At 42.8% G+C, this 20,129-nt stretch overlaps 1 protein-coding gene and 7 non-coding genes across 8 annotated transcripts; 6 read left to right on the plus strand and 2 right to left on the minus strand.

Annotated features, from left to right (window-relative positions):
* Positions 1–483: 483 nt before the first annotated feature.
* Positions 484–555, minus strand: trnad-guc (transfer RNA aspartic acid (anticodon GUC)). The gene has a single exon. It is a non-coding gene; the product is annotated as a tRNA-Asp (tRNA).
* Positions 556–2,393: 1,838 nt separating this feature from the next.
* Positions 2,394–2,464, plus strand: trnag-gcc (transfer RNA glycine (anticodon GCC)). The gene has a single exon. It is a non-coding gene; the product is annotated as a tRNA-Gly (tRNA).
* Positions 2,465–4,947: 2,483 nt separating this feature from the next.
* On the minus strand, positions 4,948–6,428 carry LOC128354024 (transcription factor Adf-1-like). Its single transcript, XM_053314270.1, has 4 exons — positions 6,299–6,428; positions 5,883–6,155; positions 5,391–5,504; positions 4,948–5,243 (listed from the first exon to the last, which is right to left on the minus strand). Exons 1-4 carry the CDS (start codon positions 6,426–6,428, stop codon positions 4,948–4,950), a joined length of 813 nt encoding a protein of 270 aa, XP_053170245.1.
* A 1,802-nt stretch (positions 6,429–8,230) lies between these two features.
* On the plus strand, positions 8,231–8,301 carry trnag-gcc (transfer RNA glycine (anticodon GCC)). The gene has a single exon. It is a non-coding gene; the product is annotated as a tRNA-Gly (tRNA).
* Positions 8,302–12,611: 4,310 nt separating this feature from the next.
* trnam-cau (transfer RNA methionine (anticodon CAU)) lies at positions 12,612–12,684 on the plus strand. The gene has a single exon. It is a non-coding gene; the product is annotated as a tRNA-Met (tRNA).
* Positions 12,685–13,068: 384 nt separating this feature from the next.
* trnag-gcc (transfer RNA glycine (anticodon GCC)) lies at positions 13,069–13,139 on the plus strand. Its single transcript has one exon. It is a non-coding gene; the product is annotated as a tRNA-Gly (tRNA).
* A 1,605-nt stretch (positions 13,140–14,744) lies between these two features.
* Positions 14,745–14,815, plus strand: trnag-gcc (transfer RNA glycine (anticodon GCC)). The gene has a single exon. It is a non-coding gene; the product is annotated as a tRNA-Gly (tRNA).
* Positions 14,816–17,599: 2,784 nt separating this feature from the next.
* Positions 17,600–17,670, plus strand: trnag-gcc (transfer RNA glycine (anticodon GCC)). The gene has a single exon. It is a non-coding gene; the product is annotated as a tRNA-Gly (tRNA).
* The last annotated feature ends 2,459 nt before the right edge of the window (positions 17,671–20,129 follow it).

Genomic DNA, 20,129 nt, shown 5'->3' on the forward strand with positions numbered 1-20,129 from the left:
TTTGAATTTCTCCTCTAACTCTCCTTTTTCATTCATGACACCACTATTTTTATCTCTTTTACTGTGAACAGCCAAGTGTAACACTATTAATGTCTTCCAGGAGACACTGCTGGAAAATATGTGCTGTCTGAAAATGATCTTCATCTCCCCCCTCCTTCTTCTCCTGTGACAGCCTGCTTTCACTCTGCCTTTGAATGAGGCCATTAGGAATGACTATAAATGCATTTGATTTCTGATTTCCTGGTTGGACAACATGCCATAACAGCTTGCTTTGAACGACCATAAATTGAACTTTAAGTCATACCACACCAGAAAGAAGAGACATATTAGAGGAGGTATCACAGGGTAAAGCACTGTGGAAGGAAGGAACGGACAGAAAAATAGTAAAATACCACAGTTGGAAATAAAAACAGAACCAAGTGAGTTGTATGAAAATGTTTAAAGACAGTTATATATCGAGTAAGTGGATAAAAAGAATGTGCACTCCCCGTCGGGGAATCGAACCCCGGTCTCCCGCGTGACAGGCGGGGATACTTACCACTATACTAACGAGGAGATGTTGGAGCTTTTGGCCCCTCCCCTTTTTAACTCTGATAGGAAAAACAATGGTTTTTATTCTGTTTTGAGCAAATTTGAGCAGGGTGCGTCACATAAGGAAGAGGATTTTGGTGGCATTCAGACTGGCATTTGCTCTTTTTTTTTATTTACTTGCATAAAAAGTTTGGCAGCCTCTGTGGTCAGATACGGCCTCACATGTCAAAAGTTAGCCAAGTTAAATGTAATAGTATGAGCCACCTTTTTGACTTGTTTTTTAAAAGTTAAATTGCAATCCAAAATGATGCCAAGATATTTAAAATCAGATACAGCCATGAGCTTATGGCCTTCAATAAAAACATCAGGATGCTGTGATTGATGATTTCTGGGAGAGGAACATACAAACTGTTTTATATATATTCAAGTGTAAAGATGAGTTTTTTTAGCCAGTCACAGACATGGACCAATGCTGCAGTGAGTTTAGTTGCAGCCCGTTCTTTGTTTTTTGCATGTACATGAAGAACAGTGTCATCTGCTTACATTCGAACGTAACACATGGACAAACTGAGTGTAAGTCATTAATGTACATGCTAAACAGAATCGGGCCCAATTTTTCCTTGTGTGTTCCTACTGTTCACATAAGAACAAAAATATGGATCAAAAATGCACGACTTTAAGCTCGTCTCCTGTTCCTGTCCAACTCTGGTGTTATTCTGTATGATCCAACATGGTCGGTCGGTAGCGGGGGTTTGACAGTTTCCAAGCACTGGGGTGACTTCGTTTTTCGGAAAACACGAGTCAAAAAGACAAACTACACCTCGGCAAATATCGGCAAAGTTTCTAAATTTCATATGGTTTTTGCTGCGGCGTCATGCTTGCAAAAGGTCTACCTGTTGCAAAATGTATGAACGACATTGTCATTAACAAAGTTGAATTAGATGTGAAGTCCTTCCCACGGTCAGTAGCACACTGCTGGGCTGGCAGCTAACATTAGCTAATGCATGCCACTATGACACAACCGTTTTTACCACCGTGGAGGAAAGAAAAGTTAGTTGGCTCATACATCAGTATAGCTCTTTGTAAAAAACTCCATGTCTAAACACAGGGTTTGATCCTAGCTTGACTTCCGCTGAGTATTTTCTGGCAAACTATCCGCGATCGATGAAGTTCAATTTTGCTCGACGACTGTTTAGCACTTAAAGGTTAGCCGAATGACTTTGTCTTAGCTACAGTCCTCGTTCAATGTGCAGCAGTGCATACGTCTAGGGGTATGATTCTCACTTTGGGTGCGAGAAGTCTCAGGTTCAAATCCCAGACGAGCCCTCACGTTGTCATGACCCGGCTTGTGTGCCATGACAAAATGGTGGAGATACACAGAAATGTGAAAACTTATAAATACATTTTATAACAAAACAAGATTAATAATAACAACCAAGTCAAATAACTAGGAATTAGGCCGAAGCCAGGTGCTCCCAGTTGACCTAACCAGCACCACCGCGTGCACGTGGCGTCGAGCGCACGTCAGCCTCTTCTGGGGGAGGGACATAGGAGGTAGGGCAGGAGTGCAGTGGAGAGGGAGGGGGAGGGATCTGAAAGTTGTACTTCTTTAAATTTGATGCTAAGTCCTCTCTCTCCTCAAAGTTACCAACTACAGCTTTAAATACATGAGAGCTCCACCAGCCAGTAAAGGAAGACCAAGCATAATGCATGAAACTCAACCTTTATACCAAATAAACACCAAACTACTCTGCTCTATGAGACATTTCCAACTCATACCACACGAGAAAGAAACTACTGTAGGATGGAACTGAGGGAAAAATAGTCATTCGCCACAGTGGGAACCAAAGTTGTGTATGTAAGCATTGGTGGTTCAGTGGTAGAATTCTCGCCTGCCACGCGGGAGGCCCGGGTTCGATTCCCGGCCAATGCAACAAGCTTTTTTAGGCTGGCGGCACTGTAAAGCCGTGTTCACACCAAGAGCGTTGGACGCGATTTTGCGGCGCGACAAATGAAAATCTGTCGCGCTGTCGCTCAAGTTTTGAAGCGTGACCATTTTGTGTACATTCGCGTCATCGCGTCATCGCGCCATCGCGAGCCCGCCCATTTTGACGACACAGCAACATTGCTTTCTTTTCTCTTCAACCATGGACGAGATAACAACGTTTACCACCATCGCTGCGCTGTACCTACTTTGGACGTCCGACACCCGTCGGAGGGTCAACCGCCGCCGTCGTTTCTGGGTGCATACTATCCTCCGGAGGCGCACAGAGCTCGGCGAGTACCACCGGCTCATTCAGGAGCTCCGTTTGGATGATGGCCGTTTCCAGCGGTACTTCAGGCTGAACGTAGCTCAATTTGAGGACTTGCTAGCGAGGGTTGGCGCCAGGATTTCCAGGCAGGACACCAACTACAGGCGCTCCATTTCAGCTGCGGAGCGCCTGTCCATCTGTCTCCGGTGAGTAGCTGTGTATTGTTGTGTTAAAATCAATAAATATTCACTTTATCCTGACGGAGAGATTTAGCTGCTGCTGCTTTGCTGAGAAATGTTGCTTCACAGCCGGTGTTTCGGTTTAACTGGTTACCGTGTTGATAGGTGACTTTCTCATAACTCTCTTAAAAAGCCATTGATTGTAGTTTAATCCTTTAAAAATACACAATAATATGTTTTGTATTTTGAGTCTTGAGTATGGATTTGATGCATGCTGTAGGCCTATGTATTTGTGTATTTTCTGATCTAAATAAAATATATACTATAAAATATAAACTGCCACATAAAGTATCACTGCATGCTACAACTCAGCTTAATTTAATGTTTTCTATGATGCAGATACCTGGCCACTGGTGACTCCTACAGGACCATCGCCAACAGCTTCCGTGTTGGGGTCTCCACTGTGTCCATGATCGTGGCTGATGTGGTGTCCGCTATCTGGGACTGCCTCGTGGGGGAGTTCATGGCTGTGCCCACCACAGAGGAGTGGAGGTCCATCGCAGAGGGGTTTGAGGAGCGGTGGAATTTTCCTCTCTGCTGTGGAGCTGTGGATGGGAAGCATGTCGCCATTCAAGCCCCTGCCAACTCCGGGTCCCAATTTTTTAATTATAAGGGGACATTCTCCATCGTCCTCCTGGCTGTTGTCGATGCCCAGTATTGTTTCAGGGTCATTGATGTCGGGGGCTACGGAAGGACGAGCGACGGCGGTATCCTGGCCAACTCGGCTTTTGGTAGAGCACTCCGCTCTGGCACCCTTCATCTGCCTGCTGACCGGCCGTTACCAGGAGCTGACCACAGAGGACCCCAGCCACACGTCTTGGTTGCCGATGAGGCCTTTCCACTCCGGAGAAACCTCATGAGGCCATTCCCCGGGCGCACCCTTCCCAGAGACCGCCGGATCTTCAACTACCGGCTGTCCCGGGCACGGCTGGTGGTTGAGAATGCCTTTGGCATCCTGGCAGCCCAGTGGAGGATGTACCGGCGTTCCCTGGAGGTCCGTACACAGGTTGCAGAGAAGTGTGTGAAGGCGACATGTGTGCTGCACAACTTCCTGCGGAAGACCACGCCTGGGACGATGGGCAACCTACCAGCTTGTGAGGTGGAGCCGCTGCCAGGTCTGGGAAGACTTGCAGCAAACAACGCTGCAAGAGAGGCCGTCCGGGTTCGGGAGACCTTTGCAGAGTACTTCTCCGCAGAGGGAGCGGTCCCATGGCAACCCAGCGTTTAATGCACAAGCATTCCCCCAACGGCTCTTTTAAGAGCCACCCACACATCGCTATTGAACAAACATCCTGCAGTAATACTATATATTGACACAGAAATAAAAATGTGATGTATATAAGCACCAAAAATAATATGCAGGTGTTCATGAATTCATATCATATTGTGAGATAATAATGCTTTAATTTGGCATGTCTGCAACAATACAATAAACATAAAATGTGCATGACATGATAAATATGCTAACTATCATATCAGTGGTTCCATCTGATATTATTTGGTATTGTTTTGTCCTGTAAATGATTAGTCAGTGTCCCACATAATGCTGTGGCTACCTCCCAACCTCTGACCCGTCCCGTAGATGGAACAGTGTGTTTTAAGAGGTTAAAATAAGTTGTTTAGTTTATGTGAATAACCTCTGCACAGCTTGAATCAAAGTTTACAGTACACAATGTGGGTGTGCAACAAATATCTGAAGTCTGGTGAGAATGTTCACTGTAGGTAAGAGTAGACGAAAGACAGCTGAGATTTTTATATTTTATTAATTAAATTGTCATAAAAAAAAATAAAAAATATATATGTACAAAAACAATAAAAAATAAATAACATATGGAAGAGCCTCAGGGACACATATGAACAAAATGAATGATTCCTCAAAAGTCTGATACGTTCCCTGCAGTGATTGCTGCCCCATTGCTAAATAGCTACTCGGCAGGTTCCAAATTGAGCACAACAGTGCTGGCTTCATAAATAAGTTTATGAATTTGAAATTTTACAAATGCCTTCCTTTGGGGTGACAACCTCTCCAGGGAAGGAACCAGGCTTTTGAGGAATAATTCATCCTCTGAGGGGGGAGGCTGGGGAGCAGGTTGAGCTTGCTGAGCTTGCTGCTTCAGGCCGTTCAGGGTGTCCAGGACGAGAGTCTCCAACTCCGCCCGTCTGTTGTTGGAGTCGGCGGAGTTTTCCTCCTCCCTGGCTCTCTTCCTGGACCTCTTTGTCGCTGTATGAAATAGAAAAAACAGTTTATGAAACTACTACTGTCCAAAAAATGCAATAGTTAGAAGTAACTCAATATCCAAATTAATATTTGTTTAAATATCTTAAATTAATTATCTATTAAACTATCTTAAATATGTCTTGTACATACCTCTTGGCACTGAAGCAGCAGGGGAAGCAGCAGAGACAGCAGTGGGAGAGACAGCTGGACCATCATCAGGGGGAGCACCAGCAGACTCTGGCTCAATGTCAGAATCTGCTTGGGCTGTAGTAGTGACAAACATGTCTTAGTTTTTTTTGTTCATACAGTATATTAATTGACTAGGACTAGGTTATTCTAACAATTACAGCACATAAAGCATTTTACAGATGCAGTCATTTAATACAACATACTGTTCTAGCCATAGCAATATCTATCCTCCACAACACTTTAAAGCAAATGATGTTTTAGTGCCCTTCATTCTTCACATTTTAACTTGTAGGTTTGGTATAGGTGAGAGTACAGATTAGTTATTTTGACATTTTTTTAGTGCAGGCTGTGAAAAAAGTATCTGTACTGACACATCAATACAAGTCAGTTATCATTTTATACATAAACTAGTTTCCATGTCGTTTCTGTGTGTGTGTTCATTCATCAACAAACCTCCGATGGTAATCCCTGATGAGCCTGCTGTCTCTCCCTCGTCCTCCATGGACCCTACACTGTACTCCACGGCCCCATCTTCCTCGACCCCTGCCCCCATGTTCCCGCTTGTTTCACGGGGGGCAACAAAGGGGTCGAGGAAAGACAGGACCGCGAAGTACTTCCACTTCTTCGCTGTCCCTGCTGCTGACCCACTCCTCGTCTCTGTCACCTTCCTCCTCTCCCTCATATAAGTGTCCCTGAGGCTCTTCCATTTCCTGCGACACACATCAACTGACAAGAACACACGTACATTAACTGTTGAATCTAGTAAACCAGTAACTTTATGCCGGGAAAGCCAGCTACGCTAACTGGGGCTATGCTAATGCTAACCAATAGCTGCAAACACGCAACAAATACATATTTACAGAACTTACCAGGTAATCCAGCCACCTCGCTTACTTTACTCCACGCCTGCTCCTTTTTATACCGATCCCGGTAAAGGAGACAGGACGTGTCGTAAAGCACGGGGTGAGCTGTAACGGCAATAATCAATTTGTCCTCCATCTTGTAGAAGAGTGATCCAGGACGGCGACGTCAGTGACGTCAGCGACGTCAGGAGAATCTCAACGCTGATAGGCTGCTGCGGAATGGCGTCACGCGATGTCGCTGCAAAAGTTCAATATTTTCAACTCGAGCGTTGAAGCGATTTTCGCAGCATCGCGTCCATCGCGTCGCGTGTGACGCGTGTATCGCGCCGCAAAGCAGTCAATCGCGTGTTTGCATTGACTTTACATGTAATCTCGACGCAAAATCGCGTCCAACGCTCTTGGTGTGAACACGGCTTTAGGCAACATAGTGGGAAAGGTAACGGAAGGGAAATGGTCAAACGAGTGGTTTATAGGCTCTCACCAGGTATCCTAACATAACTCTTGGTTGTAAACATGAGAAGTAACGTTACGTAACGCTTTCTGAAGTTTTTGTTTTGTGTGAAACTACTCAGTGAAATACATCTCTCATTTCACACAATATATATTGCCAAGAAAAGTATTAAAAGGAGTGAAAGTCATGCCACGTTGAAAACTGCAGCTATTTTAAAAGAAAATTCAATCCATTTGGTAAGAGGACCTTATCTACACGGGTTTCAGCTAGAATTATGTCAGTACTACTGTGTACAGATTTCAGTTAAATAAAATTTTGGTACCTTGCAAATTCGTGTATGGTTCGTTCTTTCATTATTCCGTTTCAAAACAAAATCAGAAAAACAAGCAAATGGGTCAGTTTTTCCAGATTTTAAACCAAAACAAAAAACCGAAAATGAAAAAACTGCGTTTTTCTGTTTTGGAAATAAAAACCAGGGTCTATAGCAGCGGTTCTTAACCTTGTTGGAGGTACCGAACCCCACCAGTTTCATATGCGCATTCACCGAACCCCTCTTTAGTGAAAAATAAAATATGATTTTTTTTCAAATTCAAGACATAGATATGTTTTTTTACTGGTGCACAAAATGAGCCGTGCATGAACATCACCTTGTTCAAAGAACAAAACCAACACAATGCATAAACTCACAACAAATTACATACCTGCAAATCAGTGTGACTTCTGCTGTTGCCTTTGAGAGACCAGTTCAGATATGCGTGGCTTCACCTTGGCAAGTGCCACTCTCATGTCATTTTCAAAAAAAATGAGGCTCTGCCGAACCCCTGAGACCGACTCACCGAACCCCTAGGGTTCGATCGAACCCAGGTTAAGAACCACTGGTCTGTCTCCAGGACCTTAAAAGACCTTGTGCAGTTTATGCAGACCAACCCGCACACGACAGTTTGTCTCAATGACAATCGGGCTGCAGCTGTGAAGAATGCCTTTACCTGCATCATATGTACAGGTACTTTTCCTAGAGGGCAATTTGGATTTCCCTAAAAACCTAAATATAGACTAAAATAAAAGAAATCCTGCTTAATCACCACCTGTGGGCTACTACTCATGTGTAGTGGTGAAAGAACCATACACGGATTCTTGCGTGACTGAGAGTAACCACGAAATCCGTTTTAAAAAGCAATGTCTTGAAGCGTCCCACACGGAGTCTCTAACACTGACCGGGAAACAAAGGGAACCAGAGTTTAATGCATCAGTTTACTTGAAATGAAGTGCTTTTCTGATCATTAATCTCTGTCACTCAGTGAAAAGTTAGAAAATGAAGGACTGTGCACAACAAAACAAGCTAAACTTCACCATCACCACAAAACTACTCTACCAGTTACCAAGAGAGAAATGTCAGAGTAACTTGGAGTTTGACATCCAAGTCAGAGAGGGTAACTAGAGCAAAATATAGTCAAGCGCCAGAGTGGAAAATAAAAATAAGTATGTAAGCATTGGTGGTTCAGTGGTAGAATTCTCGCCTGCCACGCGGGAGGCCCGGGTTCGATTCCCGGCCAATGCAACAAGCTTTTAATTTTTATATTCAGTGTACTCAAAAAAGCTCTTTCACCAGAAACTGTAGCTCAGGAGGAAGGGACACAGGTCTCGTCACTGTACAAGGCGGGACAGAAAGACAATCGGCTAACAAAAAGCATTCATCAGTAAATGACTGAAATATTACTCATATTACCACAGTGCATAAGATCATGTATTTATTGGATTAACAGAAATACATTACAAATGGACAAACAACCTATAATGTAATAACCATCTTTTAGTGGCCTGTGCAGATTCCTTTGGGTTTCAGCAGGTGGTCTGGACAGTGATGCAGACGGTACTAAAGCAGACAATATTATGTCAGTCCCGGTCAATGCAACAGCTTATTTTTCATTCAGTGTACTCAAAAAAGGAGTTCAGAATGAAAGATTTTCGTGAAATGAAATGTACTGACTTCTTGACTTTGCTGACTTAAGAGTGTAATTGAATTATGTTGAATGTAAAGTTCGTTGGAACTTGCAACATTGGAAATAACGTGGTTGACAAAACTGTTTCACCACAAAATGAACCAGCAGTTTCTACTGAGTAACGGCCTATTTAAGGCCAGTTCATGCTCTCTGTGTTCCTCGTCCGCAGACAGCTGTGGTTTTGCATGTGGACTGCAGACATGCACACAATTCCATGCATAGTTTTTCAGAGGATCGTAAACAGGGCTGCAGCATGATAACTTTCCAGACCACTGTGCAGACTTTTTCTGACCAGCTTTTAAACACAAAAATGTGTTACTCCAACCTGACTCTTTGTCAGCGTGACAAGGAGCCATATCACAAACCTCCCTAAACTCTCTGAGGATATCATCACACACTGCATCATCTATGTGTTTACATTCAACAAGTATGTGTAACATTCTTGTCATTTGTTTCACACATTGTTCCTTGGATGTAGCCATGCGTCTTGGGTCGAGGCACTGCATGCTTCTCACTAATGTGTGCTGCAATGGAGCCTTTTTCAGCAGATTTTCAAGTCGGGGGGGGGGGGGGGGGGGTTTCAGAAGTCTCTTGCAGTCCAATCTCACCTCGATTGCCTGCTTCTCTGACACCTGTTTTGAGGATCTGAGTTGCTTCAGTGGATGGATCTTTCTGTGTTGAATGATTTGATGATTGTTTAAATATGGCGTTAATAGCTCAGACTTTCACAGTCTCTCAAAACAAGTATTATTGCACTCAGATGTAAACAAGAAAACTGTCAGTAATGGAGCTTGAGTGAGAAGTCTCCAGATCTGATGTTGGAAAGTTGTCAGAGTTTCGGAAGCCGTTCACAAAGTCACTGATTACGTATAGTGGTCCGTAAAATATGGTTTTCTAACTACATGATGAACTTTTAGGTTCATTGAAATCAACTAAAAGTAAAAACTAGATACAATATCAGTTTCCAAATTATATTTTTTTAGTGTACCGTAAATTCCGGACTATAAGCCGCTACTTTTTCCCTACATTTTGAACACTGCGGCTTGTACTACGGTGCAGCTAATGCATGTTTTTTTTTTCGTGGCGCCCAAAACATTTTGCCTTGTAACAGTAGACCAATAAAATTGATGAGTAGTTCACAGAGGTCCAATGAAATTGTGTGATAAATCAAGCGCTCTTTATATTGTAAATCAGTCATTTGTACTCACTCTCATCAACATGGAAAATACTCGAAGAAAAGCATATGATGCGGCTGTTACGTACTTTATTATTTTTTCACTTTGCTTCATGTTTGATACGCGTTCTTGTCCGACTCGTTCATAGGAGAGAACGGGAGAGTTTGCTCAGTAGGTAAGTTTTACCTTACAATGACAGGTGTGAACGAGGTAGATTACTCCAGTAAAAGTAAGTCTTAGTTTGATGACTTAGAAGTCTCCAAATGACTTACTTTAACGAATTTCGTTAGTTTGTATAATGCAGATTTGTAAAATATTACTTTTATGAGGGTCACAGTCACAGACAATAAACTTAGCATTTGATAATTGTGGTAGCAGCGGTGCAGCAGATGTAATGAAGTCCACGCAGCAGGCTGGATGTAAACTAATATTACGCCTATAGCCTATTCATTATAATGTCCATGGACATAAATTGAGTTCTTTTGCCTTAATAATGACAAAATAATACACAAAAAAATGGTTGGATTGGGAACCCATATGCATAATGTCTCCTCACTGCATTTAGTGTTGCTTGAAATGACCAGGGCTCAGCTAGTGTTGCCTTTTAAAAAATCGTTGATTTCCCGGGATTCCCTGGAAAATTGCCTCCCTCAAGCAGGGTACACTTGCACTCACAGCACACTAGCCAAATAATCCGGACTTTAGGGGGCAAACGTGCTTGGGCACGGTACAATTGGGGAGTTGCGTGATGGCTGTCAGGCATCGCCGGACCAACCCTAGCTAATATCTCATATTACAACGTGGGACACCTGCGGCTTAAAATCCGGTGTGGCTTGTACAAGTACAAAATTGATTTTCTTTCTAAAATTAGAGCATGCAGCTTTTAATCAGGTGCGCTCCTTAGTCCGGAATTTACGGTAATCAGAAACACAGCAAACATAAGCTCTCATGTAATTTTAACAGATGTGTGTGTGAGTGTTGTAAGATGTAAGAAAATAAAACCAAGAACTAAATTAGGCGAGGGGAGAACTGCAGCAGCTAAGAGTGGAGTAGTCAACGAGAGCGTGAGTCGTGCTGCAGCCAGGACTTAAATTACCTGGAAACGCTGTGTGTGCTCAGATGTTCCAGGTTACACTAATGATCACCTGCAGAACACGGAGTGATGCAGGTTCATAGTATATCAAACCCCAAAGGTAACACTTGGAGCCATCACAGACACATAATGAGAAAAGGGTTCAATTAATTGTACCATAAACAAAAACAGCAGCAGTATTAACAGTAGAGACACACCTCAGTTGAATTTCAGTCAAATATTAATGGCAGGACTTTATCCTAAAAAGTAAAATAACCTCTATGCAGGTATAAACGTTCAAACAGCTGAACATGTCCTGGCATGTAAATTCCGTGAGTGTATGGACCATACTGCTGAAACATTTGTAGACTCAACAATTTGAAAGTTTCTTTAATATTTACCAGAATAATTATTTTTTTGGAACAAGGTCGAGTTTTCACACAAATAAAAGCATCAACTAAGCTTAATCTGCTTATACAGCTGTTGATTGTGAAGGCCCACGTGGGGTGAATATTTAGAATTTTCGTGTCGTTTATTTTAGGGATCCAACGGTACTTGGTAAAATACTGAACCGTCCGATCCACTCGGCACGGAACAATACGACCTTATGGACCGCGGTTTCTCAGGTTTGCAATTCATTTTGCATTGATGCTTTACAGGCCACTCTGTGTGTGTGTGTGTCTGTGTGTGTGTGTGTGTGTGCGCCTCCACTCACTCACCCCCTCTCACACTGTAACTGGAGCCAGGTTCAAGGTGCAGCTCACACACAGAAGCGGAAAAAAGAAAACAAAGAGGCATGGCCAGCACTAGTGAAGGACTTGAGAGAGAAAAGTTTGAAGAAGCACCGGCTTCATTCAAATTTCTGGTATGGGTTAATTTCATTTCACCGTTCAATGCAGGTGTATATATTGATAGTGGCTCCCTGACGCCCACAAATGAGCTATAATCTCCCGGAATCTGGATCGAGCAAGCAAGAGTGCGCGTTAGTGAGTGACTGTACGTGTGTGTGTTTGTGTGACTATCAATGCAGTGCGTATGAGAGCACAACGTCCTTATAGCTGTGTGTTGCAGCTTATGAGACCAATTGCACTCTGTATTCCTATAAAGTGATGTTTGGGATAAGGAATGCACTAGTAATTTTTCTTGATGACAGGTTGTTGTTGGAATGGCTTGTGAACTGGCAGGATGTTGAGTGACAAGTTGTAATATTCAGCTTTTGTGTACATGTTTTTTTTTCGTTGGCTTTTGTTACGTTGACAGGTCGTGTGGGTGTGGCAGTGTCATTAGCAATACTAGCAACACCTGGGACCTTGCATGCCAGAGCTCCTTCAAAAACCCTCAGTTGCTTTGTACTCTGGTTTTTGGTTGCTGTTTAGCTGGTGATTCTGCACCATAAAACACACCTACACACTTTCTCACTCATGCACCCACCTGCACTACTGTTAGTTTAGGTTCTTATTTTAAGTTACTCCTTTTTCTTTTTCTATGGTTGTGCAGCCCAGTTTGTGATGGGGCACAATGTAGATTAAGCAATCAAAGAGACAACAGAGGATAATGTTGGAAAATCCTAGCGCGTGAAGTGTTTGTGCACGAAAAACCACCCATTTGGAGCATATCATAGGCCTCGTTGGCGCAGTAGGCAGCGCGTCAGTCTCATAATCTGAAGGTCGTGAGTTCGAGCCTCACACGGGGCAAGTGTTTTATTCTATGGATGTTTCTGCCTGGAAACATGTACAGGCATATAGGAAGGTGTTTAGGGTGTACCGGTAGATTCAGTGGTTCATGTGACTTTTAGTGACCTTTTTCCCAGTTTTACTGGGAGAATTTATGGTGGTCCTTGATTTTAACAGAACTTAAAAGATTTTGCAAAGAGCAACAAGACTAGTGCATGAAACTCAACAATTACATCAAACACATACCAAACTCCTGCCACAGGTACTGCCAAGAAAGAAATGTCAGAGTAAGCTGGAGTTTCATTTAGACATTTCCAAGTCATACCACATTAGATGGAAACTGCAGTGGGAAGGAATAGAAAATTAGTTTGACGTGACAGTGCTAAAATAAACTTGTGTATGTAAGCATTGGTGGTTCAGTGGTAGAATTCTCGCCTGCCACGCGGGAGGCCCGGGTTCGATTCCCGGCCAATGCAACAAGCTTTTAATTTTTATATTCAGTGTACTCAAAAAAGCTCTTTCACCAGAAACTGTAGCTCAGGAGGAAGGGACACAGGTCTCGTCACTGTACAAGGCGGGACAGAAAGACAATCGGCTAACAAAAAGCATTCATCAGTAAATGACTGAAATATTACTCATATTACCACAGTGCATAAGATCATGTATTTATTGGATTAACAGAAAAACATTACAAATGGACAAACAACCTATAATGTAATAACCATCTTCTAGTAGCTCGTGCAGATTCCTTTGGGTTTCAGCAGGTGGTCTGGACAGTGATGCAGACGGTACTAAAGCAGACAATATTATGTCAGTCCCGGTCAATGCAACAGCTTATTTTTCATTCAGTGTACTCAAAAAAGGAGTTCAGAATGAAAGATTTTCGTGAAATGAAATGTACTGACTTCTTGACTTTGCTGACTTAAGAGTGTAATTGAATTATGTTGAATGTAAAGTTCATTGGAACTTGCAACATTGGAAATAACGTGGTTGACAAAACTGTTTCACCACAAAATGAACCAGCAGTTTCTACTGAGTAACGGCCTATTTAAGGCCAGTTCATGCTCTCTGTGTTCCTCGTCCGCAGACAGCTGTGGATTTGCATGTGGACTGCAGACAGAGGGAAGAACTGGTGGAGAGGAGTCAGAGGCTGACTCTTTCTTTCTGATTCCCTGAAAAACATTTAGTCCTCAAAATGAAGGCTGCATAGCCATCAGCCCTGCGCTCCCACACCTCCCGCCAGGTGCTCTTAGCACGAGAGCCAAAGCCAACCAGCTGGTCATCCTCAGAGGCGTACGTAGTAACATAGAGATTGGATTTCGTCAAAGCTGCAAGAATAACCCACATAGGACAACAAGCTGGCCTTGCTGTGTCCCTCAGTCATAAGCACTCCTGCAGCCTCTTCTTTCTCTGTGTGCTTGATGAGGTAGATTGTGTAGCCTACATCATTTTCCAAAAGCCACCGGAAGGATTTCCCCATATATTTACCAAACTGCAAGATGTATTCCCCCAGCACTTCTGTCCTGTCTGAGACATCACCTCCTCTCAGACGGACCACAGTCAAGGCATTTTGCTTGACTGTCTTCCTTCAGAGGTGCAGACTTGTCCTGCAGAGAAGGGTTGTCCTTGAGCAGCTTAGCTGCATCAGTTGGATCCTGACGGAGGTACCCTCGAGGTCCCTTGCGGAAAACAACTTGGATCCTCCCAGGAAAAAAGCTAAACATTTTTTGCATGCTGGCCTGTAAATGACAGGCCGTAAATGACAGGTGTGTGATCTTCTCTCATTTGGATCTCAGCCTTAAAATTTAACATTAATAGAGAGTGGTCTGGTAAGTGACATCTTTCTCCGATAAGATCAATAAGAACTGCGTCACAACGATCCATAAGATCTGTCACAGCAATGCATCCGTGGCGCCTGCCACGCGGGAGGCCCGGGTTCGAAAGAAATGTTAGCGTGACCTACTGTACTGTTTGTGGTACATTTCCAAGTTAAACCACACTGGAAGGAATCTTGATACAGATGCAACAGAATGTAAAAAATACCCAACGACCCGAATGGGGGAAAAAAAGTACATATGTAAGCATTGGTGGTTCAGTGGTAGAATTCTCGCCTGCCACGCGGGAGGCCCGGGTTCGATTCCCGGCCAATGCAACAAGCTTTTAATTTTTCTTTCAGTGTACTCAAAAAAGACGTTCAGAATCAATTTATTAAGTTTTTGTGGAATTTTGGATATTTAGCTTTCCATGTTTCAGAGTTTAAGGACTTAACTTTCGAACTGAACTTTATTGGCTTAAAAGTTTAATAAAAATATGTAAATGTCCATCCTTTACAGCTGCTGGTTGTTCTACCGCGCCACGCCTGTCATGCCCTGGGCCTGGAACAACTCAGGGGAGACCTGAGTCCCAGTGATCCAGTGAGCCTGATGATAGTGGTGCCCCTCCTGCTGTGATGTACCTCTGACAGGGATCCAGATAGGGACTTTGGCACCTTCACCAGGTACGTGGTTCAGCTTAAGGATTCCACCATACCTATACATGATGCTGTCAGGGAGTTCAGGGTCACTGAGGCAACCATGGAGAATATGCACACACTGTATGTGCCATGTCTTCAGCATCGAGGGTTTAAAGAGTGGTGTATTGTTTGGGTCAATGGTCAGGTGCAAATGCTGAAGAACTTTCTGTACTCAGTCGACCAGTTCTGTTGACGGTGGAATTCTGGTCCTGCAGTGCTCTCTGATGTGCTGTTTTGTAGGATTTGGTGGCTGAATTCCACAGATATGCATCCTTGAGTTTCTTCAGGTCCTTGATGGGAGAGTTGACACAGTATCGATGAGCTCTGGCTGTGGAGGGAGACACTATTGCTACTCTCTCTGGAATAATATCTACATTCTCAATAGAATCTTCTCTATCAGCAATCCGACTGTTTAGATCTCCACATACATAAATAGCGTCCACATCAAGGGAATACACTTGAGCAAGTAAATTGCCAAAAAATATATTACAGTCTCTTCCTCTTACAGACCCTTCAGGGGATAAATAACAAGAGAAAACCACAAAACTATAAGGCAGATGTCGGCTATCAAACAACACCCCAATAATACCGTCCATACATTTATCCACAATTTTAATCTTGAAATGTTCAAAAAGTTCATTTTTAACCAAAAGTCCAACTCCTCCCGACCCCTTTGGGGCTGTTATATGCCTGTTTCTATTATTCCCAAACCAAAAATAGCCAGTGTTGAGAAGAGACTCGATTTCCTTAAAGCTGAGGGCATAGCTCACAAATGACAGTAGGCTGTCCTTGCTGTGCCCCTTTGCCACGAAGACTCCTGCAGTTTCTTCCTTTTTATGACTCTTGAGTAGGTAGATGGTATACCCAATGTCATTCTCCAGGAGCCAGCGGAAAGACTTCCCCTTGTATTTCCCCAACTGCAGTATGTACTCTCCAAAAAACTCCGTTTTGTCAGAGGCATCCCCTCCTCTCTGACGGACCACTGTGAGAGCATTTTTTCTGACCAGCTCTTCTTTCAAGGGTGCAGACCTGTCCTGTAGAGACGGGTTGTCTTTTAACAGTTTGGCTGCATCAGTAGGATCCTGTCGCAGGTATCCAAGTGGTCCTTTACGAAATGTAACACTAATTTTCCCAGGGAAGAAAAGTAGTTTGTGCATTTTACCTGTAATGAGGAAAACAATTTAATCTTTTTATACATTATAGACAGGCATTGTTTTTATAAGAGATGTTGATATATAAGGGCTCAATGGGGAGCAGGGGTTAGTACATTTATATCTCAGCCTGTCTACATTTTCTCACTCTATTTGTCTGGGTTTCCCCTTACAGATTCCACGCATGATATGTAGTATGTTGCGCACACTTGAGCAAGTAAATTGCCAAAAAATATATTACAGTCTCTTCCTCTTACAGACCCTTCAGGGGATAAATAACAAGAGAAAACCACAACACTATAAGGCAGACGTCGGCTATCAAACAACACCCCAATAATACCGTCCATAGATTTATCCACAATTTTAATCTTGAAATGTTCAAAAAGTTCATTTTTAACCAAAAGTCCAACTCCTCCCGACCCCTTTGGGGCTCTTATATGCCTGTTTCTATTATTCCCAAACCAAAAATAGCCAGTTAACTCAATTACTTCATCTCCAGATAGGTGCACATCATTTAATGAAATAATATCAGGATTAAGGGACTGTAGTAACAAAGTTCTTAGCTTACAATTTGATGCAGTCCATCCATTTATATTCCAGTGAGCCAGATAAACAAGAAAAATTCCTTAGATCTTCAGCTTTGGGGTGGGCTTCAACTCCTCAGCGTCTCCATGCAGCGGCCCGATGATCACCTGGCGCACCTGCAGCTGCCTCAGCTGATCCTCGTTTGCTCAGCCTCCCATTGCCCGCCATGTAGATTAGATAGACTATATCTGGGTTTGGGCATGCATGAAGATATGGGGGTATGTAATTAATCCTCAGTCTCACCATGATGTCACTCTCTGGTTTCCGGATAAAGAATGGATGGAGCTGAAAGAAATTGCGGGATGGGAGCACTACACAGAAAGACAACTCCTTGGAACTTACAAATGATTCTCACCTGTCTTTTGGAGGTAAAAAGCAAAGTAATATTGCACCAACGATTAACTTGCTGATGTTGTTGCCGCTGCTGCTGCCTTTCCAGGATGCTCAGTGTTGAGTGTGGTCCTCCATGGTGAAGGTTAGGGATTCTGAATGGCGCATAGCAATCCCTCAACACCAGGTACCTCTTGGCTATACCCTGGTACATGGATTCAAGGGACTTCTTATCTTAACCATCCAATTGTCATCATAACGACATAGCTTGATATGGTGCCAGATGACAAGGTCACTTTTCATGACACATTCCTGGTGTAGTCCAATCACCGAGTGGGGAAAAAAGCCATATATGTAAGCATTGGTGGTTCAGTGGTAGAATTCTCGCCTGCCACGCGGGAGGCCCGGGTTCGATTCCCGGCCAATGCAACAAGCTTTTAATTTTTCATTCAGTGTACTCAAAAAAGGAGCAGAAATCTGTAAGGAGTAACCATCCATTTAAGGTTAATTGATGCTTGCACATCCTGCAGTAAAGGCGTGAAGCAAAGATATGTTATTGTCCACTGGTGCCAAAAATCACTTGGCCTACCCACACCAGCTGAGACTATATCTGGCTTTGGGCAACCATGAAGATATGGGGGTATGTAATTAATCCTCAGTCTCACCCTGATGTCACTCTCTGGTTTCCAGATAAAGAATGGATGGAGCTGAAAGAAATTGCGGGATGGGAGCGCTACACTGTGTCGCTGAATTCTGGCTGTGCAAAGAGACGCCATAATGAAAGGGTGTTTCCTGGCTTAAGCATAAGGTGGGACCCAGGCCACAGTGCTAGAGATTGGAGCTCTGACCTCATCCACACACAGGTCCTATATCCTGTCTTATATCCTGATCTGGTCTCAGTATCAGTGGAGGAACACAAGTAGAAGACCTAGCGGCAAGTCGTGCATAGGTGGCACAGTTTTCAGCATTTTTTGCGCTGTCCGAGGTGCTGAACTGCTCCGTCGTGCAGCAGTTTTCACCTGAATATCAAAGAATGATTATCTGGACGCAGGTTTGAATCCCGGTCAGGACAAAGCCTGTCATATATTATAAAAGATAAATAGCTATTTTGAATCAATAAACATGGATAACCGTTTGTTCTGCACGTTTTCTTCATTCAATCATCATTAGATTGTAGTGGCAGAGAGCTAAGTGGCAATGTTTATGGCTATCTAGTAATTTAAAAGAAAAACAAACATATAATTCCCCATGCAAATGAGCCCGGAAAACTTGATATATAATGGCATAGTTATATCAAATACCTGACTTACATATGGCTATTTAATAATGTTAGAGTTTTCTTACTCAGTGTAACACATTTAAATTGAAATTGCAATTATTATTCATTTATCAATGAGACATGTAGACATTAATGAATGAAATGTTGTTTATTAAACACTCAGTTTTATGAGTTATAATACTGAAGAACCAATGATGTTAGGTCACACACACACAAAAAATCAAATAAAAAATAGAATATATGATAGAGCTGCAACTAACAATTATTTTCATTATCGATTTATGTGTTGATTATTTTCACGATGTTGATGTCTGTTTTGTTTTGCCCCAACCAACAGTCCACAGAGATCTTCAGTTTACTGTCCTAGAGGACTGAAGAAACCAGAAAATATTCACATTTGAGAAACTGGAATAAGAAAATGTCTTTTAAAAAATGACTCCAAATGATCAATTATTCAATTATCAAAATAGTTTAATTTAAACTATTAATAGATGAATTTAATAGTTGACACCTAATAATCAATTAATCGAATAATTGTTGCAGCGCTAATATATTACAATATTAAAAAGGTTCCGGTTCTGCTGGTCCTTTGACAGAGGAAAACTAACTTCTGGGGCTTTGAACAAAGTTCAACACAAATAATTAAAAGGAGTGAGCCACCAGAGGGTCTAGCAAAGGTAACCAGATTCATTCTATATACAGAAAACACATACAAATATAAATCTTATAAAATACTAAATAGAAAATGGAATACTTTTATATAAGGATGAAATAAGCAAAATATATATACATATATTTATACACATGACGAAACACTCCGTCTCTCCCTGTCTCATTTTCCCTTTTCGACTTCTCATCTCTGTCTTTCCATCTCATGAAAGTGAGACTCCTGGAACTCTTTCCAGGTCATCTCCTTCCCCATGCCCTGATCCTTGTACACTGCAAAGACTTTCTCTGGGCAGTAAATGTATTTCCCCACCACTCCAGGGAAGCCTGCATGAATATGAGGACTGTTTGGGCCCTGCTTCAGTTCCATTTTACAGAATCGACACTTTCGACCTGTGTGCTGCGATTCTGCTGTCCTCTATCCTCCACATTCTTCTTTGTGGCATCCAGTTCCCGCTGAAAAAACTCTTGTCTCCGCAAAGTCTTTGAAGGGCATTTTTGGGTTTGTCAAACCTTCAGCACCATAAGTTTTAAAAACCTTAGTGGAGCAGTAGAAGTATCTGACAGGACCTTGCTGGTAGAAGAAGTGGATGGAGGAACCATCATTCTCATACCTGGACTTCGGCTGGCCACAGGAAAGACAGGTTTTTGTCTGTGGCTTCTTCTGTCCTGGCTTTTGTAGTGGCTGATGCTGCTGCTGGCGCTCCATGATGCTTTTGACAATTTTCTCAATGGAGTCTTGCGTTAGAGATGTAGCCAGGGTCAGAGCAGGTGAAGGTGGGTTTACTACTGCAACAGGCATGGTAACAACTGGCACAGTAGTAGTTTCACTCCCCACGGTCAGAGAGTGCCAGAGTTGCTGCCTCTCTTGGAGTTTTTCTGGGCTCGTGTTTAAAGAGGAGCTGGTGTTCATCAACTTGGCCAGGTGCTTTACATATTGTGC

The sequence above is a fragment of the Scomber japonicus genome, chromosome 24, assembly GCF_027409825.1.
Source record: "Scomber japonicus isolate fScoJap1 chromosome 24, fScoJap1.pri, whole genome shotgun sequence".
NCBI classification, from domain to species: Eukaryota; Metazoa; Chordata; class Actinopteri; order Scombriformes; family Scombridae; genus Scomber; species Scomber japonicus.